General features: G+C 38.7%; 1 protein-coding gene and 1 long non-coding RNA gene across 5 annotated transcripts; both read right to left on the bottom strand.

Annotated features, from left to right (window-relative positions):
• Positions 1-331: 331 nt before the first annotated feature.
• On the bottom strand, positions 332-25,866 carry IL33R (interleukin 33 receptor). 4 transcript variants are annotated; one of them, XM_090127778.1, is made up of 12 exons: positions 24,675-25,866; positions 23,524-23,627; positions 20,655-20,725; positions 18,711-18,912; positions 18,251-18,419; positions 18,002-18,164; positions 16,047-16,115; positions 14,394-14,526; positions 14,152-14,303; positions 7,431-7,574; positions 6,669-6,827; positions 332-2,509 (listed from the first exon to the last, which is right to left on the bottom strand). In XM_090127778.1, exons 3-12 carry the CDS (start codon positions 20,719-20,721, stop codon positions 2,163-2,165), a joined length of 1,605 nt encoding a protein of 534 aa, XP_089983904.1. In that variant the 5' UTR covers positions 20,722-20,725; positions 23,524-23,627; positions 24,675-25,866; the 3' UTR covers positions 332-2,162. The 4 variants fall into 4 exon arrangements, with proteins under 4 accessions (XP_089983904.1, XP_089983914.1, XP_089983924.1 ...); XM_090127788.1 differs by lacking the exon at positions 24,675-25,866 and adding an exon at positions 21,146-21,252 and having other exon boundaries at positions 23,524-24,035; XM_090127798.1 differs by lacking the exons at positions 23,524-23,627; positions 24,675-25,866 and adding exons at positions 21,146-21,252; positions 22,702-23,098.
• LOC149920049 (uncharacterized) lies at positions 12,648-14,120 on the bottom strand. Its single transcript, XR_016460662.1, has 2 exons — positions 13,094-14,120; positions 12,648-12,948 (listed from the first exon to the last, which is right to left on the bottom strand). It is a non-coding gene; the product is annotated as an uncharacterized LOC149920049 (long non-coding RNA).
• Positions 25,867-26,189: the final 323 nt, after the last annotated feature.

The following is a 26,189-nucleotide window of genomic DNA, read 5'->3' as shown; positions in this document are numbered from 1 at the left end:
GTAAAAGAATACCACAGTTCTACAACTGTGATAATATTTGTAGAAAAAATATTGAGTGTGTATCTCTGATTTTTCCACTAACCACCAAGGAATATAAAAAGAAGTGACGACTGCATTTCTCTGCCATTACTACAGTCACATACTCATCTCTAAGCTCAGTAAAAGGTCTTTGCTACTCTCAGAGTTTACCCCTTTTCTTTCTTTAATGCAGGTAAACCACACTTAGAGTTCTTGAGCACTTCTGGTATTATTTCCTTATATTTTCTTTTTGTTAGCCATGAAGTTTGATGCAAAAGAATTGCCACCACAAGAGCCAATTAGTGGGTTTATTTTTCACCATCCTGCTCACATAGTTTATGTTCAGAAGTCAGTAAGAAATCCCCTGATTTTAGAACAGCCCAGTTCTTTGTTGTCACTCTGCATTTCCTCTTGTACCTTCTCTTCCACTTCTCCTTCTCAGCTCCAAAATTCAGTTATCATCATTCCTTCCTTCCCACTTGACATCCTTTCTTCCTTACTTGTAAGTACTTAGAACACACATTCTATTAAAAACTGATTTTGTCTTCATTTTGAAAGGGAATATTTTGTCCTCATCGGAAGTTGCGGTAAAAGATTTTCATAATGAAAACAGCTGGCCATCCTGCCTGTATACATGCCTTAATACTGGTATTCTTTCCATGGGAAGAAATGGTACTGTGAAAACCATTTAAACCTTGACTAAGTCTGTAATAAACCAAATCTCTTTGGTGGGCACAAATCCATTCTGTGGAGCTTCCAGAGAGATGGTGACATGTATCTAGAGGGATATTTAGGAACGAGTCCTAGTGCTGAGTATGATCTAACAAGAGAGTGATAAAATACAGCATTAAATGTTTTACAGTTGTGATGAAGTGAATAATCAATACATGAGCACTTGAAAATATAATAAATCAGAGAAAAGCTGGTTTATTTCCCATTGTCTTTTTAATGTCATGTTGAAAAAATATCAACACATATATTTCACATATAGTCTTCCTACTCCAACAGCTATCCATAAGTCTGAAATTCCATACTCAATGAAAATCTACACTGTACAATAAAAGGATGTGGTATCGTAAGACGTTCTAATTTTCACTTTTCAAGTCCATCTCTATAGTTAACTGAAGCTCAAAACCAGGTCTTCTCTGACTAAAAATAATAATCTGTATTTAAGAAGCTAAAAAGATTAAATTTCCCAAGGATATATGCACTAAAGCATGCTTTGTTCATACATTCCTGCACTCAGAAGAGATTTCATTCTGATCTTTGCATCTCAGGATATTCTCTGTCAGAACAAAGTATAACCAGGAATAAGATCAAAGAAGGGGGAAGAAGAAGAATATTGGCAATAATAAAATTGCAGTAAGTCTCTATCAGTAGCTTAAATGAATGCTATCAATGTACAAAATAGTAACAATAGTTATAGCACAGACTATCATACTTGATAGGTCTAAAATACTGCTACTTATAAGAATTTAAATATGTAGCAGCTTTCAAAACAAAATCACTTTCTTATGTCTCTATAAAATAATTTCTCCTTTTGTGAGTTTCACTTTTATGTATGAATAATATATATTGGTCTATCAGTATGTATACATTTTCCTTTACACTGCATTTCTAATAAATCCTGTATTCACATTAGTCTCTAAAGAGCCTCTCTTGAAGCATCCCTGCTAAAGATAGATTAAATTTCATGGTATGAGTAAAACTACTGAATCAAAAAGGTGGATAAAGTGATGATACTTTCCAGTCAAATAGTACAGAAGGCGTTTATGTTTGATCAACTGTATTAGAGAGATAAAGTAAATCTACAGAATATTCAGAACTAAAAAAATCAGTAATATGTACAAGTATATATGGGAAGGGCATGGATAGATTCTGTTTCCTGTGACATGCAAAGTTCTGTTGTCTGCCTGGAATTATTCATTTACAGAATTCTCGAACTTCAACAAAATTCCCTCAGCTCCTAGACCTGCTCCATTCATTTCCCTTATCATTACTCAACTGAGTGGCTGAAAGATGTGGGGAAAAAATGCAGAACAGGTGCCCATGATGCAAAATAATGTACCTACTGATAGCAAAAAGAGAATCATATGCTGATGGTTCACTTTGATGAAGTACCAGCATTTTCTTGGGCAGACTGTTCAGCCAGCATTAGCTGGGTCTGAGGACTTGAATGTCACTGGCATGTGGTACCTCACATGTTTCCAGAACTTTGAATTGGATGACTGTGGGTGCACAGTGTGCTGCTCTTTCCATTTGACAGTACCTTGCCGCTTGATGATGTACCTAAGAGATTCCTGAAGATTCTCATAAGTCCCCATCTTCTCCATTTCCAGTAGGATCACCTTTGTATCATTTTGAATGAGGGCATTGTATAAAGCAATATGTTGATCATAGTTAAGTTCTTGACAGTTAATCAGCTGCTGTGTGAGAAGGATGATCAACCGTCTGCTCTTCTGTATCCTCTTCTCAATTGCATTCGCTTTATCTAGCAATGCACACAAAAAAACAAGAAGACTATGAAATTTCCTTCATAGACTCTTTTGTATAAGCTCTTCATTTCTTTTATTTTGTAATTAAAAATAATCTTTGTATCACTTCAGTCAGGTACAGTTTATACATTAGGGGGAAAAAAAAAAAAAAGGCTTAAAAATCTCACAGTAATCAAAGTTTCCTTTCAGGTGTTTTCTTTAGTTGAAATCTTAATGTTTGCACTGCTCTTCAGAACTATGAGGAATTTCTAATTCAACTGGTCAAGTTCAGAAGATCTTGCACCATATTTGTGCTTGAACAGTAATTTCCATGTAAGAAAGTATATTCTTAAGTTTTGGGCTTTATGGATTGATCCTGCAGTACTTACACATGAAAACTAATCTTTTGGAGACCTCATTGTGGCCTTCCAGTAATTTAAGGAAGCTATAAACAGGAGGGGGAATGACTGTTTACAAAGGTAGATACTGATAGGACAAGGGGGAAGGGTTTTAAACTGAGGCAGGGGAGGTTTAGGTTAGATATTAGGAGGAAGTTTTTGACACAGAGGGTGGTGACACACTGGAACAGGTTGCCCAAGGAGGTTGTGGATGCCCCATCCCTGGAGGCATTCAAGGCCAGGCTGGATGTGGCTCTGGGCAGCCTGGTCTGGTGGTTGGCGACCCTGCACATAGCAGGGGGGTTGAAACTAGATGATCATTGTGGTCCTTTTCAACCCAGGCCATTCTATGATTCCATGATTCTGTGATTTCGGTGACTTACTTCTAAGAAGCTTATTTTCCTTTAGAGGGTGTGCTACTATCCCTAAGCCATAGAATGCTGATTTATATGCAAGCCTGTGCAGTGGGCTGGCATCCTCTCAACATTTGTACATCAGCATGACTAAAGGTGTTTTGCTTTCCCTCTGCAATGTTAGAGACTGCTGATCAGTCACAAATAGAACTGTGGTGTTGGGTGCTATACTTAGAAACCTCAAGAACTGGCACACTGTGGGAGAAAGTTCTAGATAAGGAAGGGTAAGGAAGATAACCCCTTGAATGACTCCTCTGACCTATTTATTGATGATGAGAGCATGCTCTGCTAACGATTTGCCTTTCTGGGAGGTTCACTGTTTCTAATTCCTTTCATTTTCTTCTTTTTTTTCATTAGATTTCTGTAGTACTAGAACCCAAATAATAGGTCATTTGGAAGATGAGAAAAACTAAGATCAGCAGCTATTTGTATATATTTTGGTTCCATAAATGTAAAGGTTTAAAAATATATATATGTTGGGTTTGAAGTGCAGTCCACTGAGCTCAAGACTGAAAGACAATGCAACTTTGGAGATCTTTAGTTCTGCATTTGGATTTCTGATGCCACACTTATAGCAGTGTTGAGGATGGGACTGCAAATACTTCAACAGTAGAAATCAGTATAACATATTTCATGGATATCAGAAGTTCATATGAATTCAGAAAGTGGCAGAAAGCAGTGTGAAATTAAAAAAAAAAAAAAGAAAAAAGAAAAACATCAGCTGTTACAAAAAGAAATTCTAGCATCTGAAGTCCACAGACTGCTGGGAAAGTATACTAGGTGAAGTATTATATAAACCTGCCCTGTTCTTAAGGTCTTTTCCAGTCATTTTCAATGGTCACTGCTGATGGTAAGACAGTTGGTTGCATAAAACATTCATCCAGTGAAGTATGATCATTCTTATGTTATTTTCTCATGTTTCTGTCTATTACTGATACAGCAGTTCTGGCAGTGCTTAGTCAGATTCTGTGTCAAGGAAAGTGGCTGACAAGACAATGAGACTGTGAAAAGAGTGGAACAGAAGGTAATGGTGAAACTTCTTGGTTTTTTTGCAAACTTGTGTTTGTACTTCCCTGGGCATCTGTTAAGTTGTAAAAAATTCCCTAAATCTATAAAACTAGAAAACAAAAATAATGTAAATTAAGGAAAACCAGTGGGAGTCCAACAGCTATACAGCACTGTTTATCACTTGAATTCCTTGTATGGGTTTTCGTTATTAGAATAGCATAAAATTAAAGCTCTCCTCTGGAACCAAGGATCAAAAACAATTCTTGAAACAGTAATTCCATTTCACATCCTCACTGTATTTTTTTTTTTTTTTTTTTTTTCTGGAAATACACATAATTTTCCTGGGAAAAAATATGATTCACCAAATGGTAATTTACATTTTCAGGAAGGATCACAGTACCTCCAAGTGGCATTTGCTGTAAATACTCCTGATTTACTCTGTGGTTAGGATATTTTAATTATAAAGTTTGGGATTTGGAAATCTGGTAACAAAAGGCTCAAGATCTGAAGGTAATCAAGAGTGGGGAGTATTTGGTAAAGTAAATGTGTCTGAAATCAGAGAATTTTTAAGCGCTCTCCATGACAGACTGATTCTGAACTTTTCCACACAACTGGAAACATTTTGAGGCATGAAAGCAGACAAGAAAGGCAACTGCAGAAGGCAGGGAATGTAAGCATGGAAAGGAAAAGGACAATGATCAGTGCCAGCCAGAGAAGGATGCTCACGTCTGCTGCTTTGATGGCTGTAAGTGAATTTGGTCTGGTAGTTGACACCAGCAATACTCTCCCTTATCAAATTAAGAAGGGCAAGAGCTGCCTTGGCCCAGAGCTCACATATTGATAGCCAAAAGAACCAGGTCCCCTATCTGCCAGTACCTAGGATTGAAGAGAGGGAAGGGAGATCTCTGTGGTGCCAGACAGCAATGCCCCTTGGGCTCGTGCTGGGATATCTATGCATTTGTGCTTAATACTGTAAAAAAATAAAAATCATTCATCCTTTTCATTGTTGTCACAATTAGTTTTGTTGATATAGTTGACACTAACTTTATGGCAGTTGTAATTCTTTAATTGTTAAGAAATTTTAAATTTCAAAATTATAAAAAAATCTGATAAAATCAAATGGGAAAAAAAATATATAAAAACTTATTGTCCTAGGCAGGTTTGGTGAGTCTTCATTGTGCTTGGGTTACAAGCATCCACTAATGCATTTGCAGACTGAAAATATCTTGGTTTTCAGCCAACATATTAGAGCCCCTGTTAGTCCCACAGTTTGTACTTCATTTTCATACTATGCTCTGTTTTCTCCAGGAAGGTTTGAGAGTAGTGTCTGGTGAGAAAATACTGCTCTGTAATTACCTGAAAAAACAATTCTTTTGCCATTGCCATATTTGTGAGTTTCATTGTTCTGGATCAGGTATGTGAGGTATAGCCTGCTTCAGCAACTCTTGAAAGTGTCTTCATTCTCATTGCAGTGGCTTTATCTCAAGGCCAGGCAAAATTTTTGTTACTCTCCAGAAAAGAAGAACATCAGTGATCTTGGCTCAGCTCTGAGCAGATGAGTCACACCTGGCCCAATGCAGATGATTTGAGGTATGTTTAACTCAAAATGAGATATCTTTGGCTTCATGCCTCTTTCTGATAAAAAAAAGAACATCTGGCCCATAGAACACCGGAGCATAAGACACACAAGTCAGCTCTGGCGGAAAGTAGATAGCACCTAGATTACAGCTGATAAGAGAGGTAGCATAGAGATGTCCACATGAAAATTAACACTGATTAATTAACAAGATTCCACTTCAGAAAACAAGGAACTGGATGTAAAGAACACAGAATGTCTCTTGAATTGCGCTGGGAATTGTATGAAGTGAAAGTAGGTCACCTTGGTATACAGAAGCTGAACTTCCTGTAACTTTAGCACCATTGCCACAGGTTGAAAAACCGTGAGTGATAAACAGCAACAATTACTCAACTTAATTTGTGGTTTTCGTCTCTTCAGTGTCTTGTAGACCTACTTGTGCATGCTTTGTCCTGATAGTGGCAATGAGGACTTGCACTATCCAAAGAGCAGGTGTACATCTGAAAGAATCACTCCCTGGGTCACATTTCCTGCATCACCCAAAAAGGTGATAAACAACTCATGCCGCACCCTATGGCTTGCTTTTCTTAGAACTTCAATGAGCACAAAGTGCCGTTGTGTCACCCTGCCTGACACATCAGACACAGCAGCTGCTGAGATGAGCAATCCGCTCAGGGATGCGAAGGGACCTCCTTTCCTTCTCTTCCACCTCGAGGGTCTAGAAACACAACTTGCTCCAACACAATAAATAATGCATTGGATTATCTAATTTGAAACTTACCTTCTCCAGGATAGGTATCTCTGCCATAAATGCATAATTTATAGCCACATTTATTTTCTAGAATATCTGGCATAATTTGGTAAACAAAATATTCTACAAAAGTAGCTTCATTGGTCTGGCTCCGGGGGTAAATAACATAGGCATCATATATCTTCCCATCTGCAAGGCAGAACAAGAGGAAAGTATATTAAGTTATCATGAATTAGAGCTGTCTATTGCAAAATAGATCTAAGAAGATTGAAATAGATCTAAGTAGATCTTGCTGCTAATCATAATGAGGTACATAAGTGAATACATCTTTGGAAATTAGAGAGTGTATACATATTTCCATGGTCAACTGTTATGTCTTATGCACTCGCCACTTTGGAGTATCTGTCCAAGCACATAGAGTAAGGATTCAGTGAAGTGGAGATGAGTATCATCATCTGTTATTTCAGCAGTATAATAAGGCTCTTAAATCAGATTTTCAACGTCAGTCAATGTTTCTTTGCAAACAATTTTGTGTATATTTGTTTTTAAAAGTGAAAACAATATTGAATTCATTGTGTATGTAATACACCACTGCAGAACCAAGACAAAAGGTGAATACAAAGCACTACCAGAGCTGTTTGTTCCTTCTTAAATAATGATTGCAGAAGTCGTGAAGAAGGAAGGATTAGGCTCAACTGGCATGTGAGTGAGTAAATAGCTGTCAGATTTATTTGTTTCCATATGATTTGTTTTTTCCTTTTATTTAAACTTCCTTGTGCAATGCTTACTCACCATCCTTGACTGAATAGGCCTGAAACAAGTCCCGATACAACAGGATGATATCGACTCGGAAAGACTGATACAGTACAACAGAGACTGCTACTGACATTAGAAGAACTAGAAATCCAGCAATCATGAGGACATTAGGACCTGCTGCTGCAAAACAAAACAAAACAAAACAAAAAAAAACCAACCACAAATGAAGTTTTAGCTGCAGCCTTAGCTTCTCTTATCTTCTACTGTGGCTTTAAGGAGCTCACCCTGATAAAACTTCTTCCTTCCCCAGCTGATGTATCCAGCACAGAGGCCTGTTGCACCCCTGAAGTAGAAGCGTACTAGGCAATACATACTGAATATCCACGTGTGTTGAACCTAAGCGCACTAAATACCATTTTTGTATTTTGTAACATGACCAGCTGTGATGTTAAAGCATTTTGCAACGCAGCTGAGCCCAAGCCTGGCAATAGGAAACATCCACACAGGGGCAAGCAGAGGCTTGAGTGTAGTTGCACAAAGAGGATGCAAAGAAACTTGTGCAAGTAATAAAATCTGTGAGATAAGATCAGAGTATGCAAAAAAACCGCAGGGAAACAGAGTGAATCTGGTCATAAAAATAAGATAAACTACACCAGAAGCAGAGGAGGTTCCTTTCAGGGACAAGGAGCATAAAGCATCAATGACAAATAAAGAAAACTGGGTAGAAAGGAGTCACCCATTGTGATTCCAGCTTCCCTCATGGAAGAGCTCTTGAATCTGATCACCTCAGCCTCAGAGGTGAAGACTATCAGGGACAGCCACCATCAGCTCTGTGCTATCATATGCTTACAGTTTAGGATAAGATTGTGATTATCACCCTTTGAGGAAGAGCTGTAGCATCCCAGAGAGCTATGTTCCTATATTTGCACATTTGTCCTCTTGTTCTGTGGTACACATAGCAGAAGTCAATCTAGATACGCATAGCCTCTAGATGTCATCTAGTTCTGCTGCAGCAAGAGATGATGGGAGGCAGAAGCAAGGTCATTTTGTACTCTCTCCAGACTAGAAAACAGAAAGCTGTATCGATCCATGGATTATTACAGCCACAGAGCTGAAGAAATTTTTGACCTGTGTTCTGGACATACTGAAATCACTCAGACTCAGTATTGAAAACACTATGAATTCCAGATAACCAAGTTTGAAATTGATACATCAAAGGATTTAATAGCAGTTACACATACAGGATACATTATTTCTTTGGATGGAAGATTAAAGTTAAATGCTTTACAGAAGAAGTCTACCCCAAAGCAAATGAGAAATACCTAATTTGATTCCTTGTGATTTTAACATGTAAATTCAGAGCAGTTCCATGTACAGTTTTTCTCTCACTGATGAACCAGTTAAGAGAGTTCCATTTGTAGCCCACCTTACTTATCTATTTATTCCAAGTCTATCATGATAATTTGTAATCCTATAGTTGCAGTAACAAATGATTTGGAGACTTTTCTGTTATTCAGATCACTGAATTAGCTTGGATTTAAAAAATATGTGGCCTCAGAAGAGTCAGAGTAGGTGATGGAGTTTAATCCCAAAGAGTTACACATGAAAAAGAACAGGTTGTGCATCATATCTGCATAAAGGGGCCTACCTATATATTTATTTTAGTTCAGTGTAGCAAACATAGCAATTGCTTCTGCGTATTAGTAGAACCATGTATCTCTTCAGCATTACAATGGAGTTTTCAGCACGCTTCACAACATCTCAGCTACTGGAGGATGCTTACATGCGCTGGTAGCAGCTCAACCCAGACAAGCCTTATGTCTTCAGATCTGGAATCAGACCTCCAGGTCTTTGCCTCCCTCTGTCTGTGAAACACACACAAAGTACACATGGGTGCAGCAGCAGCAGGCCATTCACTGGCAGCTGAGGAGCCGCATGTCACAGCATCCCTAAGAGCCAAATCCATTTCCTCTATAAAAAAGGTAGCAAGATGGACTGGAACTACTGGCAGACTGCGTGCAGCCAGCAAGCTCCAGTGGAAGGCACTGACCTTTATAACCAAAAACCAATTCTAGAGCTTCTCTCGGACTCGCCCTGTTTCAATGAAATAAGATAAAATGTTTGACAGTGAAGAGCCTCTTGTATTGAAATTAACAAGTTCCTGAGTTTTGCAAGAGATCATAGAATCATCAAAGTTGGAAAAGATCTCTAAGATCATTTTGTCCAAACATCCATCTTCCACCAGTATTGTCCACTAAAGCATACTCTCACCAGAATTAAGAGATCAGGAAAAAAAAAAAGACATTCCAATGAGATCAAAGTAGACAAGAAAGCCAACCAGTTTCCTTCATAGCAAAGTTGGCAATTTTGTAGTTGTGACTGCATCCCATGATGCCTACAAAGGAACTTTGTCCATGTTCAAATGCATGGTTTGATCCATAAACTCTGAAAACCTCTTCCATGACCTACTGAGGATTATCCAAGGGACAGAGATGGTCATATTTTTCTTATTGTTTCAGTTGTTGACCCTGGGCTTGCCACAACCTTACAAATACTGTTCTCATATGTCAAGCATTTAGAAAGCAAACATAAAAGGAAACAGGTTCCAACAACAAATTTTGCAATAATGAACCTAAAAGGAGCTGTTTATATTTGGCTTCACACTGATTAGACCAATTCTGAAAAAAAAATGATAAACTTCCTGTGCTTGTAAAACTTGTATTGCTTCAGATCAAAACCTCCACTGGAGTCTTCCTGGAAGAGCAGGTTCAGTTCCCAGTATGGCTGACTCAGCCTCTCATTTCTCTGGAATAGATCAGATATATTCAGCATAATGGGGGCAATGGCCAGAAGCAACTTTTGGAGGCCTTGAACAAGGGTGATCAGATCCTGCTGTTCCATTTAACTTCACTGCAATGTTTAGTGGCAGAGAGTTCACAAGCTGCCTGTCATTTAGTACTGTTTATTTAAATTCAAGTGCAATGAGAACACAGAACTGTCAGTTCTCAGGAAACAATATTTGAGACGCTGGGGAAAACAACCCAGAAAAGAACATTTGAAAGCTTCTCCTGACAGACGCAGGGAAAACTGCACCTTTTTGTAAGTTCTTTGGCTTCTAAAAGGAACACACTTCCAGACAGTAAAATTATAGATCTGGGTGTGGAATTCCTGCCCACACCTGTCTACTGAAGATTAGCTATAACATGAGCAAGAAATAACTTTGAAGAAGAAGAGGTCTGGTGTGCTGGGCTGAACTGGGTTAGAATGACTGGAATTTGGGGCATTCTACAGAACAAAGTGTTCACTCTGGAAGTAACTGTGGTCCCCCAGGCACTTTTCACTTTCTTGCAGATAAGAACAGAAATAAGACAATGCTTGTAAGTCAGACCTATGAAACGCAATCATCAGCTATTTAACTATCCCTGAGTGAAGATGAAGAACTAGAAGCCAGTAGTGGTTTAGATATTAATAAAAAAGTGGCACTTGGGAGATATTCTGACAGCCCCTGTATCTCTGAGAAGGAAGATAAAGGTAATGTTGAAGGCACATTCCTGTTTCTGTCTGCTGGTAGAAGGAGTTAACATTTCCAGTGTTTTTCTGCTTTCCATGGACTCACTATCAGAGTCTTTGCCTGTTGCCTGGTGTTCAGAAAGACTTGCTATATCCTCACAGGATAGAGGAAGAAAATATAATGAAAAGTCACAAATTCCTTATGCTGACCAGAGAGTGACACCACGTAAGAAATTAAGCAGATGATCTCTGAGATCAGGAGATGATGTGTCTTGTGGCAAAGATGGAATGTAAAATATGGGATGATCACCATCTCTGGAATTAAATATGGGAGCATAGAACTAAAAGAGCTGGAGGAAGTAAAACAGCCTGTTTCATAGGCTAATTCTTTAAGTTTGCCTCCAGAAGTATTACGAAACATAAAAAATGTGCTTTGTTTTTGTTTTTGGTTTTTTGGGTTTTTTTGTTTTTTGGGGTTTTTTTTTGGAAAAAGTGTTGGCGAAGGAGTCAAAAGATACCAAGCAGACTTGGGCAAAGAGAAGAGAGAAAGGATGGGAAATAACATTGAAGGAAGGGTTTCATATTGACCAGGGATGGTCAAAATCTTGGGGCTGAATGAGAAAAAGCAGAGAAAGCTTTTCCTCAGCAGGAGAAGCAGAAGCCTCTCAGTGTAACAGTCTGTAATTTGAAAACCACAAAATCACACCAAGCACTGCGTTATTCCTGAAAACTGAGGTACTTGGATCATGCTCCTCATTTCCAAAGAATCATATGAACATAGAAGCATTAAGGTTGGAAAAAAACACCAAGATCATCAAGAGCTTCTCTTAGAGCTCTTATCTCCTACTTAAAAACACAAGAGAAAAAACAAAAACAAAAACAAAAAACAAAAAACACAACCTTGGGACATACTCTTTTTTCACCATACTGCACTTCTCTTCACACACATATATGAACATATACATAAGTGCACAGCACACATCCTGAATCAAACATACGCGTTTTTTCCTGTGCTTTGTCAGTGACGTTCTTTCCTGGCAATATTAAGGAATGTTTTTGTTTGCCATAGAGACAAAAGCAAACAGCTCTCACCACCCTTGGCTGTGATAGAAGCTTTTCACTCCTCTCTGGCAATTTTTCATTCTTATGTGGATGGCAATTGTTATCGAAGCAATCTAACAAAATCAGCCATAAAGATACTGCTAACAATGAGCTAGTGCTTGCAGTACTTGATTATGACTCAGAATGTTAGATTTAATCCCCGGCTTCCTTGGAAAATATCTTGTGAACCAAATCATTCATTCAGAACATTTTTGATGACTGTGAGACTGAAGCGATTCAAATAGAGTAACTGATACAGTTGCCTACAGCATCTTTGCTTCTTCCCTTAACCTGTTATCTCTGCTGCTATTTAGCTAATTCATAAAATGCCCCCAAAAGTGATTAATTTCAGTAGTAAATGAAAGAACATATGCAGATCTCTTACTTCCTATCACAGGCTTGTGCTACACAGAATAACAATGCAATCCAAACTAAATGCTTTAGGGAAAAACTATCAGAACATAAAGCAGGAATGTGTGGAAAGCACACTGATGGACAGCAGCTAGGAGACGTGAGTTATTTACACTGTGGGAAAAACAAAGGAACAACCATAGACATATTTTAAAAAATAAAAATCTGTGGTTTTTTTTTTGTTGTTGTTGTTTTTTTTTTTTTCATTAAAAACAGAAAGAAGCAAAAAAGAAGAGTACACGTTTTTATTACACGTTTACAAGAAGTGAGGCACAAGGAATCCCTGAGGCATTTTTATTTTACTCAGAGGCAAGCTATCATTGTTTTAGCACAAAAATTGCTGGTCTGTGAGAGGAATAAATAAAGACAACTGAAGCAGAGCACTGCCATTTCTGGATTTAGTCTTGCTCACATCAACAGTGACGAGCAGCAGAAGCAGGCATCTTGACAGTAGCAGCAACAGGGAGAAGGGAATAGACATCCACACAACACAGGCAGCAACAAAGAGCTTTCCTGAACATTTACTGAGGACCTATGGATAAAAACAAAATAAGGTTTGTGTGAAGCAGAAATCAGGTTTAATGAATCACTTCATGAACACAAAATAACAAGTACACTCATTCCTGTCCCTCATCTAGTTTGCAATATGGGGTCAGTAAGTGTTTTCCATTGCCTACCCTACAGCTAACGGGAAGTGTTACTTAGTTTCCTTCCCCTTCTTTGCAAGAACATTCCCACAGATAATTCATCACCGTGCTGATATGTTCTCAGCTTCCAGAGAGGTGCTAAACTCTCACTCACCTGGCAACATACAACCAAAACATTCCCTCTCACGCTCCTCTGGGGAATTCTGGAATGTCCTCCTCAGTGATGCCCCCTCCTCTGCTACCCTTCTAATCTCGGCTACAAGGAAATGTGTCTCTACTTGAAGGCAGTTATGAACAGTGAAAAATACTGCAAGACATGTAGCTACGCAAATGCTGTGATCAGAATAAACTTTATTTTACTCTTACCACCATTCTCTCTTAGAAAATGAATCCCTCTTTAAGGGCTATGCAGTTTACTCTCAAGACCTTTGGTGGCTCAGCACATTTAAAGGGATAACAGAGGAAACCACTGACCACCATTTCTGCCAGAAAATTCAAATGCTGTGGTGCAGCAGCAGTGCCTTTTGGGGATTTGACCATCCCCATTAAAGAGTCCTATAACAGATAAAGACCATCTCAGACCCCACCATTTACTGAACTTAAATTTTCTTTCTCTGTCAGAAATGACTGGAACAATGAATTTAAAAATGGAGCTGAGAGGAAGCTTTCAAAGCGTTGCTCACACACCGTGTGGCACACAGTAGGCACAGTGATGTTCACAGGGAATGAACAGAAATATCCTAGAATCAGGGCATGCTTGTCACAGTGCACCATCCTGCTACTCATATTTACTCTCTTGTTGAAATTTTGCCTTCCCCCAGCAGGATACCATCCCCAAGGCTGCATTCACCCCAAGGCCTTTCACAGAGAATGAAGCCACAAGAGTTTTGCCACTGACTTCAATATGTAAGGAGAAAGCAGATTGTTTTTTCCTTCTTACCGGGAGAAACTTTCATACTACCAGAAAATAATAAATAAAATGAAAGAAATAAAACAGGATGAAATAAGCAGGAAAAAATAAAATCACCAACATCTTTCTAATAGTGGGAAGCATGCGAGAGACAAAATGAAACAAAATTTATCCTTACATTTTTCTTTGAGTCGTAACGTCACTGTGATCCTTGTGTTTCCCATTTCATTCATGGCTACACATGAGAAACTGGACTGCAAATCCGTATGTTCTATGTTACTAATGGTCAAAGTTGCCTCTCCATAGAACTCTTGGTGCTCTCCTTCAAAACTAACAGTGAGAGAAAAAGAGGTGGTACTGGTTGCTGTTAAGAATAATTTGCATAGAAAGAAAAGATTATTACGTATTATATGCACTTACTAAATAACTTCTTGATTAATTTTTCCTTCATCTGCATATTCTGCTGGCATCTTATTCACATCCCACGTGACAACAGCTATAGGCTGCTTCTTAATCCCCAACCGGGCCTGACATTTCAGAGAAAAAGCAGCACCTAATGAAGATTGATGGAAAAGAAGAAATTTATTTTCCTGATAACATCTTTTTCTACAAATCTTCATACCACTTTTGAGTTTTGCCTTAGCAATTTAGGCATTTCCCAAGTTAAAGCGCAGAACATGATTCACGGGAGGGTCTTGAAAAGAAATACTAAAAGGATATTTGAACAAAATATCTAATACATTAACAAAGACTACAAAATAAATTATTTATATATAACGCTCTGAAGGGAAAATAGATATTACTTGTCTAATGTAATCAGCTATTAAGGAATATGGGAAATAAATGCTGTCTTACATATAGGCATACATGGAAATAGTGTAATATAATTTTCCATATGCAGTATTAATCAAAAATTTTATTTGCAGATTCTTATCTTGGATTTTATTCAAGCTGGAAAAACTAGAGAAAAACAGGATAAAATTAAAACAGGAAATATCTTCTTATGCATTTGTTACCAGGAAATACTTATTCCAGAAATAAGAGTCACTGTTGCACTGAAGTAAATATAATTAAAACAATTTAAAGATTTCCACATTAATATGCATCAAAACAGGGCTTAGGTAAGGTTAAAACATCTTATGATTTATATCCTGAATCGGTATTAGGGAGTGTGGAGAAATCCCTTCAATTCTGCAAACAGAAGACAATAGAAATGATACAGTGCTTTCTAAACTTGAAGTACATTTGCACCATGCATTTTGAGATTAATTACTGTGTCAGAAAGGTAGGGCATTAAAGACTAGCTATCTCATTAAAGAGAGAGGTGTCTGGCACACTAATTCTGAGTGACAGAGAAACTGGAGGAAAGAAAATAAAGAACAGGAATGAGTTTCCATGTGGAAGTGTGTGGGCCCGGAGTCTGGTGCTACAAGTTATGAGGAATGAATCTGAACCTCAGAGAACATCAATAGTCTTTAACAAAAGGAAGCTAGGTGCATGTTCCAGAACACTAAGGGCTGTCCAGCCCTCTATTTGTTGCTTCATTCCCTACCCTTTCATTCCAACAAGTATCTTCCAACCAGAGCAATCCACTCAGTGCTAGCCAGCACAGGCAGGACCAGCAACCAGTCCCTTGCTTTCCTTCATTCATCAACAGAGACGCAGCTGTTGTGTCTGGACCAAAATCACAAGCAAGAAGTATTTCTAGTTGCAAGAATAGTCCATTCTTCCCTCTTAAGTGTATCATCAGAAAGTTTCAAAGGATTTAGTTACAGCCCTCTTTGAAGTGGATGGAAGCTGTCACGCTTTCGGCTGATATGTGATAACTGACCATATGAGTAATCCTAGTTTATCCCTATCAAAGTAGAATAGGTTACTTAAACTTTTAAATTACTGCTTAATTTCTAAATAGCCTATCATTTAGATATAACTTCATATCATTATGCCTGGAATAAATTAAATCTGGTAAAAATTGTAGTGCAAAAATGTAATTAACCTTCTCCCTGACGCTGCCGATGTTCGTTAGGTCACCACAAAATGCTGGTTTAAAAACAATGTAAAGTCTTTACTTACCAAGCTCCACTTCTATTACATCTTCATCTTTTGGAAATAAAATTTGAACAGGTAGAGATGAGTGCTTTTCTTTAGAGATTAAGAAGAGAAAGGAAGGACGTATTAGAAAATTGTGAAAATACATTATATGAAGTAATGGAATTATATCAGTTTGCTATGACAGTGAACATCCCTTGTCATTAGTGTTCAGAAGGAACTTCTCCTTCAATATATTTATATTTCATCTCTGGTAATTGATATGGACAGGTCCAAACTACTCTGAAACACTTGGTTTGACTGAAGGATCTATTCCCTTTGTGGCATCTTTCCTTGCCATTCAGACAAACTCTCATTTCCCAGTCGAAGCACATTGCTTGCTTCCCATCAAGGCACTTCTGTGAATCCCGTAACCACATTTTCCTATAAAATATGCAGGAACTTATTTAACTCCCGTTTCCCAGGCTGCTATAAAATCCACTCTTTTTATCTATCCTGTGTCTAATTTTCATTAGCCAGATGCTGAAGAAAAAAAAAAAAAAAAAAAAAGCCAGAGAAAGACAGTAATTTCCTAGCTTGCTGACAGTGCTATGACTTTAGCTGCCAGTGTGCAGATGCAGAATGTCCTCTAAATCAGTGTGGATTTGCAGACCAGCAGGGGCACACATACGCCAATATTGACAACACATAAGAGTTTATTCATCCAGCAAACTTATTTTAAAGGCTAATGAAATCTCAAAGAAGTTGTTAGGTATTCTGAGTGCTAAAAACTGGAGCAGATTCAATTCACCCAGTTGAAATTTCACATGCTATGTTGCAATCCTTTCTTTCTATGGATTAAAAAAATAATCAAATTAGCTTTGAAATGAAGTAATCTGCCTAGATGCAACAAAGATTTCTGTAATTTTGGTCAGCTGTGTGCCAAGTAAATAAGAGTTATTTCCATTATAAACCAAAGAGAAAAAAAAAAAATTGGATTAGTAAGAAAAGTTTTGATGAAAGATCATTCAAAGAAAAATGCAATGTGAAGAAGAGATTGTCATGTTGACCAACAGGGTATTTATTAGACGGAAATGGGGAAGGGAAGGCACCATATCTCCTAAGCCAATGTACTAGCTATCCCCTCAAATCTCAATTCTGACCAGCTCAGAATAGCAAGAACGTACTTTTCTACTGAGAATCAGGGCAAAAACTGTAATTGAGGCTCCACAGAGCTGGGCACAGTTTCCCACAGTAAAATGTTCTGATGTCAGACTGTGAATGAACTACATCTATTTTTCAAAGACAGCAAACAAACAAATGAACAAACTGTTTTTCTGCTGACTTGATTGCACAACTGAAGAACATTTTGAAGTCTGGTAAGTTGATACAATCCAGAACTGATGATTACTGGCATGTTCTTGCTCTGACTGACACCAAAAGAGAAGGCCTCCCTGAGTACACTGAATCTCAGCCATGCTGGCCACTTTCACATTAACAAAGATTACAGTGATTAGTGGGCTCCATTCATTTATCATCTGTGTTTATAACTCATTATGTCTCAGTCAACAGAAATCCAAAAGTTTTTTAACTCAGATGGACCAGCAGGTGTTGAGTTGTATGACATCTGCACATCAGCAATCCAGTGATTACCAGAAGATCCTACAGGCCCTTCCCTCACCAAAGCAATAGAAAATGAATTTTTGTAGCTTGCTTTGAAAGAGCCCCTTCATGTCAACAATACACGCTATCAGTCAGCCCTACCAACCCCAATATGCAACCAGGGTTATCGGAGACTATTACTGAAATCCTGAATGTGGTTGGGTCTGAATGTAGTGCCATCTTGCTCTATTTGGATTCCCACCCACAAAATTCACCTAAAAAAATGTTGATCTAAAGTTTCTCCAAAATACAATAGGTTAACAGAAAATATTTTTCTTTTTAATAAGTTTCCTTTTCTTTAAAGGGACATAAATCTTTGTTATTTTAGCAAGTCTTACCTTCACTTATAAAGATCCTTGTTGCTGATACATTGAACACCCTTCCTCTGTGAGTATAAGTAAACCGACAAGTATAATAACCATCATCCTCCTTATTCAGGTTTTCAATAAAAATATAAGGATCATGCATGAAATATCTCTCTCCCTGTAGAGGTTTGCAGTCCTGGAAAATAAAGCTCTCTTTGGCTTGTTGCAAATAGCTCCCACAGTAATCTGATCTACAGCTGGCACCTTTATTGTTTTATTTACCTTATACCACTGGACGATAGTAGCATTCTCATAATTCTTAAATGTCGGACAAGAAATTTTTCCTTTTCTAGTTTCATTTGCATAAAGTATCCGGCTTGGGAAACACATTCCTTGTTTGCATGGATGCACCTGAACATTCATTTTGCGCCCTTTTTGGCTCCCATCTGGACTTTAAAAATTGAATAAAGATGATTCAATGGCAGCATCATTATAGGGACTAAAATGAATACTTGTAGCAAATGCGAGTCTTGTTTTAAAAGCAAATGAATGGTTGCTGTATTTCAGTTACACATTGTTTTAAAGGTCTGCTACAAAAATAGAAGTTGCAGAATGGAACTTAAATAAAATGGTGTACACCAAATGACATCATTTCCACAGATAACAATTAAAATGCATTTTTAAAACACATATGACTTTTTTTCCAACTCTCAATTTTTTCTCTTTCCTATATTGGACTTACTAATTTATAAGACAAGTGTAATTTCCAGAATCCTCTAAAGAAGTTGGCAGAAACCAAAGAAACATTTCTTTTGAAAATACTCGTGATCCCTCTTCTTCTTCAGGAATTCTTTTCCTTGTGTCTGTGTGATACCAGGTGACTTTTGCAGATAAATCATTGTTGGGACATCTTACAACTAAAGCTTCACCTTCAATTGCATCATCTGCAAATGACCAAAAGATAAAAATCTCAGGTGAATTAAGCATTTGACTCACTGAAGATAGAGAAGAACTTGGCATTTCTAGATCAGTAGGCCAGTCATGTGCCTCTACCTACCATCCTCAAGCTTTCAGAGAAAATGTAAAGCAAATTGATTCCTGGTATATTCGGTTTGTATTGTTTTGTTGTGTTTTTTTTTGTGTTTGTTTTTGTTTGTTTGTTTGTTTGTTTTCAGGGAGATTTTGCTCTGTTTTCAATGCAGAAAAAAAGGAATGTTGAGAATTTTTATTTATTTTTAATGGAAGAAAAGAACTAGTGGCAGGAGGAAGGGTGTAGATAAGATTGTTATAAAGGAAATTCAGAAGATCTTGTCTAGTGTTCATGCAAAGCAAAACTGAAAGGAAGGATCTGACGGAAAGTTGAAAAGCCATCAGAAAGGAATGAGTAACTTAGAAAATCAAATCACACACACAAAAGGAAAAGAAAGGATGGACTTGAGAGAAAGGAATTAAAACGTTTTTTTTTTGTTTTGTTTTTTGTTTTTTTTTTATATATAAGTGAATGTAATACTGAAATGATCTGGAGAAACTTGAAACAGGCAATTTTGACAGAGATGTAAGTGTTGTGGTACCTGAGCAGTAAACTGGCTGCTGAAAATAGAAACTTCAGTCTGAAAGTCCAATTCCATTTTGGAGAAGATGAAAAAAGAAAAAACTGATGAGGATGAAATTTGGATAGGTCAGCAAGGAGTTACAAAAGATAAGGGAATAAGAAAATGAGACCAGGTAACCAAACAGCCAATGGAAACAGAGAATCTCCATCAAAAACATGACATTCTGGGGGCATATTGCCACCACCTGGCTTCAGGCATGTGGCATGCAGATCAGGTGGTGAGTATCTCTGCATGGTTAACGCTTGTCTCCTGGTTCTTTCTGAAAAGATTCTTCTCCACTGACATTACATATAGCTTTACAGACCCATCTAAATTGCCCACACCAGGTAGTACATCAGTATGCATGAACTCATCGTTCTAACAGAATTCCCACCCATGAGTCCTGCATTGCCCCAAAGGAGCAACGCAATGGAAATACGGTACTTTCAGGAAAAAAGTGAAGAGGAGGAGGAACACAGAGAAGATGAGTGGCCTCATCTAAACATAGCAATGTCAGTGAAAATTATCTTGGTGAATTCTTCAGCAGAATTTAGCCTCTCAATAAATCAATGTTGTTTGTAAAAATTAGCATTCATTCCGTAAAACTGAGAGTAAAAGGAAATATTTAGAGATAACATCTTCCTATACTTCTCAGACAATGCAGATCATCTGGAAACTAGTACTACATGTGTGCTGTATAATGCAGTGTCACTGGCAGGAAATGATTGCAGGGCCAGCAGAGCTGCTGCAACAAAGCGCATATGTGAACCACCCTGCTCAATGAAAGTTAAGTACGCTTGCTCTTGGGGATTTTGCCCAGCTGGAGCCAGGAAAAGAAGCTACTCCCAAATCCTCTCACAGAGGCTTTTCCTTCTGCCTGCAGATATGCCAAGAGCAGAAGTAGAGCCTGGATTTAATGTCTGAAAAATGGACGGTACTCAGTGTATTTTACAAGGAGAAACAGCAACACAGAGCCAACTTCTAAACTGTAATATATGGCTTGAGATAAACTAGCCAATTGAAGTTAAAAAAAATAATCAGGAATAGTTTGCTGAATAAAATTTATCAGAAAGAATATTTTAAATCTGACTTACATGATTCTGATATCACGGAAGCCGGGAGGAAGATGGATAGGAAGATCAAATGTACATACACCATCATATTTCTAAGCGGGGAAAAAAGACACCATAAAAAAAAGACTATCAGAATATACTACTGATGTACATCTATGAGCAGACAACAGCATCATGCAGAGATAAGCTGAGTCATGTGGACTGCTCTGTACAGAATGCATGTGTGGGTGAGTGGCAGTCCTTCTGCAACTTTGAGATGATGCTCTTAGTTCCACGGTCAATGCAATAACTGATGCAACATTAAAACTAATGCTATCCCTTCATTTGATTTAAGGGTGGGGAAATTTCTCTACCATGGTGGGCCCCAGATAGAAGCCTCTTCTTTCTTGGTTGTTTCTGTTTGTTTTGTTTTTCAGGAAGGATGATGTCTTGAGACATTCTCTTCACTGTCAAGAGTGAAAAATTGTACCTTAATCTAGTAAAGGACATATTTTGGATTTGAAAATACATACCTTGGCTGTGAATTAAGCTTTCATCCAATCTAGTGTGTGGGTGCATACCACCTTCTTTCTTTTGGAAAGTGGAAGTACCTTCAATGACAGCTCCTCACAGGTAAGTGCTTTGTGGCAAGAATGGAAGCAGATGAGCATCATCAACAGTGCAAACCCAAAGGGGAAAGTGAAGAAATGGACTAGAAGGGTAGGTAAAGAATATACATTGCCCTCATACAGTAGTAGTAGGACAGATTCTAGGCCCCACTGATGTTTTCATTTGTGTCTAATTGACATGCACCTGCTGTATCCAGCGCCTGGGAGTGTGGCTCAGGCACACTCCAGCAAGCCACTGTATCAAGGCTACCAGCTATTGATTTACGGACACTGGTCTGGATATATTCTGTGAATATGTCAAGAGACAGTAGATAAGCAATACAGATATATTAAGGAGTCCTAAACACTTTATCAATAGAGCCTTCTCCTAAATGCTGTCTTTGCTTGCAGATTACAGAGCAGTATCTGTTGCTATCAGAGGAGGAAGGAGTGATCCCACAGTGTTACAGACAACAAATAAGTTGTAAAGAGAAAGCAGGTTAGAAGTGAATTGTTATCTGTACTGCAGATAGCAAGCACAGGAGGAGTTGTGAAAAATAGGCAAAAAATGTGCAGGCAGGGTAAGTACTGCCATCATACGTACTGCAAGGAATTTTATTTCGGTGCCAAAGATTTCCAGACTAAACAAACATTGACAAGTCTACATCTGTGCCAAGTCTGAAATTCAGAACAAACTCAAATTTGTGCTTTCTGAAATATCATTCACTTTGTACTGATTTGGAAAACTTCTTCTTCTAGAAGCTTTAATAAACATCCTCTAATAAAACTTAGTGTTGGAAGAGAAAAGCACGAGTGTTTCAGTTTAGGTATTTGCAGGGTTCATGGAAAATGTGAAGTTTAGACCTGAAAAATCCAGCATCCCAGCAAGGCTGTTGACATGGGAAGTGAGTGACCACCCAGGACCTCCAAGAAATAATCTCTGTGAATATCTGCTCATTTCCATTGGAGCTGGAGTAAAGCACTGCATTCAAAAATGTGCAGGCTACCGACTTCTTTAATCTTAAGAAAATCTTAGACCAGCTTCATAAATATTTGATATTACTTTTCAACATAACAAACATCAGCAGCTTTGTCCTGGAAGGAATTAATGAGTTGGCTCAGGAGAGGGTTCAGCGTGAGCTGGGCCATTGTGTGACCCAGGATACAGAGAAAATTAGCACACAGGAAAGCTCACAGCAAGAGCACAGTAAAGCATTTAGAGCAGAAGTTTTGTTTTGAGAACTTATTTCTCACACTACCAAGGAGAAAACTAGACTGGCAACTAGGAACAGGAAACTGATTTTCATGTATCCTGATTATTATAAGCCAGGATTGGGATTTATTAAGCAAATAAATTTTTGCCAATAGTTCTGTTGATCTCAAGTATAACCAAATAGCCCCTAAAGACCCAGTTTTAAAGGACAATGAAGAACCACCTTGTTGTGTTAGATGTAGTCTACCAGGTTTAGTTCCTTGCTTACCTGTCAGGTAAATCTATCAGGCTTAGCTCCTTGCTCCTCCAGAGGGAACTGCTCTAGAAATATTTCATGATATTTTTCCAAAAGTGGATTTGCCAACAAACTGTTTGTAATGCTGTTCATGTAAGTCTATGGACATGACAAAAGTACCATGTCTTGCATACCAAGAAAAATTGAAAATGCTTTTGCAATTTCTAATTTAGAAAGCTTGACATGCTTTACAACATAAAAATACCATGAAATAACGACTGTGAGGGATGATACATTCACAGAGTCTTCCCTCATTCATACTTTGAGAGATATTTCATCTCTCATCAAACCAGAGAACACATTCTGACTGAAAATGAGCCACTAAAATAGTAACAGTAACTCTGATGTGATTGCAAAACAGTCACCACAGTTGACACCTACAATAATTAAAGTTATGAGCATAAAATTTAGGAAATTCAGTATTAAAATACAGCAGTGGTTGAATTCATATATAAATTATATTTAGAAAATATTTTGAAGGAAGAAATTACATAAATATACTAAATTGCATAGCAACTATTTTCTGTTTTTGAATAACTAACAAAATTATCTGCCAGAAAGTTGAAGACAAACCCCCTTCTAAATATACTTCCTTATGGATAAGTCTATATGTTGTTTATGTTGGTCCCAAAATTATTTATCTATCACATCAGCATATCCTACATTTTGAATCTAATAATTTTTCTTGAGATAAAGAGGCACAAAAGCGAACTGAAATAAAGTTTCTTACAAAATTCTAGACAGTTTCCAGCAGCATCAGTTATTATTGGCTGAATGATAAAATATTTTACCTACCCTCTGGAAATTCACACAGTAGAGAAGTGCTTTGCTCTGGGCTGAGTCCTTTGCTTGTACCAGATTACTGGGAATGTTTTTTGTCTGGCTTCTGCAGTGCATATCTGGAGGAGCAGAATTTATAGCAGCATTTGAGACACCTCCCACTGAACAGAACAGAACTTGCAAATGGCTGTAGTAGATTTCAGTGCATATCAGAGAGGGGATCTCCTAGTTCTTATCAATCAGATGCCTTTTGCCAAGGGCATCGGCTTTCTGTTAATCACAAACTATGCCATTTTATCTTGATTGTACTGCAATAAGCCTGCTGACTAATTCCTGGCTTTCTCACATGCCTTGGGAAAGCAAAGCAGGAGCCTCAGCCGGCAGAGGGTGCTTTGGAATAGGTTTTGTCTGAAAACGAGTGACAGCTTTGCTGGGGCAGCACTCCTGCAGAACAGCTGTACACATTGCTGAGGCACTGGGAATGGCTTTAGTGACGGACACTGCTTCACTGAAGCTAAACTGATAAAAGAAGGGCCCTGAGAAAGCAGATGTCTGTACCAATGGAAAGATTAGGTCTCTGAGGGAAGCAAGGCTCAAAGAGCAGAGACGTTTCACAGGAAATCCAGGAGAAGCTCTGGAAAAGGATGCAGGAGTGGGAGAAGTCTCTGCAGGGATGACAGTGGCCCAATGTGCTGTGCCTGCCATAAGCAGGTGTACAGAGGCTGTATAGGCTACCAAATATCAGAGAGACATTTTAAGAGCACTGTGAAGGACTGCTCAGCAGCCTTCCAAGCATCAGCACCAAACCTGTGCCAATCACAAAATCACAGAATAATAGTGGTTGCAAGGGACCTCTGGAGATCATTGAGTCCAACCACCAAAAGTCTCCAGCAGTGCTGTTCGTGTGGGGCAATCAGTCCACAGGATCGACCTCTGCAGTGAAAAAGCAAAATTCCTGAGGATGAATCAGCTTTGTACATCATAGAACTATTCCTGAAAACAATCTGAGAATCAGTGCTTCCTTCTTCCTTGACAGAGTTGCTGATACTCTTAGGGAACCTGCTTTGAGCCGCAGTCACAGCAGTCAGCACACAGCAAACACTCAGCAATATGTAAAGATGTGGTAATTACATGCCAGCAGGAAAAAAATCTTGCCTCTGTCATACCCATGTTCTCCCCAGCTCTCAGTACATCCTTTCCTTTGAAGTGGTCTTGGGGGTTGTACTTTCCCTATTAAACAGAAAATGAAGAGTGTCACATGAACACCCTGCCACAGTGAAATATCACATTGCTTTGGTCAACCATTCAGCTCCAATAGTAGCTTGAAAAGCTGGTGACAACTCCCTGCTAAGGTTGAGGAAGTTTCATCAGCATGAAGCCCTTCTTCATTTCCTGAAGCTATTCTCTAGAGACAGGCAAGAAATGTGGGGTACAAACCATCTACATTCAGTTGAAGATTCAAGGACTTTTTAGCTTCTCATGCTGTCCTGCCAGTAAGGAGCACAGAATCATAGAACCATTAAGACTTCTAAGATCATCTAGCTCAACAGTCAGCCCATCCTCACCATGTCCATTGACCACGTCCCTCAGTGCCACATCCACACAGTTCTGGAACACCTCCAGGGACGGTGACAGCACCACCTCCCTGGGCAGCCTGTGCCACTGCCTCACCGCTCTTTCTGAAAAAAATGTTTCCTAATGTCATAGAATCATAGAATCACAGAGTGGCCTGGGTTGAAAAGGACCACAATGATCATTGAGTTTCAACCCCCCTGCTATGTGCAGGGTCACCATCCACTAAACCAGGCTGCCCAGAGCCACATCCAGCCTGGCCTTGAATGTCCAACCTGAACCTCCCCTAGCACAACATGAGGCCACTACCTCCTGTCCTGTCACTTTTATGTGAGAGAAGAGGCAGACCCCAACCTCACCACAACCTCCTTTCAGGTCATTGTAGGGAGCAAGGAGGTCTGCCCTGAGCCTCCTCTTCTCCAGACCGGACAATCCCAGTTCCCTCCACCAATCCTCATAAGGCTTGTGCTGCAGATCTTACAGCCAAACTGGGCAAAGAGAGCAGCTGGATACATGGGAGGTGGCTGTTGCTGATCAAGGACTGGCTGGGCATTAGTCAGCTTGTGGTAAGCAACTATGTTGTGCGTCACTTGTTTTGTTTTGCTTTCCTTCTTATTAAACTATCTGTATTTCAATGATCCGTATGGGTTCTTTCCAACTCACAGTGTTCTATGATTCTATTTTGGGTAGTCCTGTGTGGAGCCAGGAGTTGGACTCGATCCTTATGAATCTATGATTCCATGATCTCAAACCACAATTTTTGACAATTTTTTATTTTTTTCAATTCTCTCCACCATCCTGCTGACGTGAGCAAGAAGCTGCATGGTGCTGAGATGCCTGCCAGGTCAAACTACAACACACAACCTCTGAAAAATTCAGTGTTCCAAGAAAACAAATCAAGAAGTAATGGTCTTAATGTGAAGCAGGAAATAGTTAGGCAAGACAGCAGGGGAAAAAAAGTAACATGAAAGGTAGTAACGCTCTGGAGTATCTTGCTGGGAACCCAGTGGAGATGCCACCAGAGGAAGACCTTCTGTAAAGAAAAATCCGGGACTGGTAACATGGGTCTGGTTGCATATGGCCCACAGGTCTCTACCAGCTCCAGTAGT

Source organism: Phasianus colchicus, chromosome 1 (genome assembly GCF_987193195.1).
Source record: "Phasianus colchicus chromosome 1, bPhaCol1.hap1.1, whole genome shotgun sequence".
Lineage (NCBI taxonomy): Eukaryota > Metazoa > Chordata > Aves > Galliformes > Phasianidae > Phasianus > Phasianus colchicus.
The sequence above is the reverse complement of the archived record's forward strand: the minus strand, read 5'-3'. Positions and strand labels throughout refer to the sequence as shown.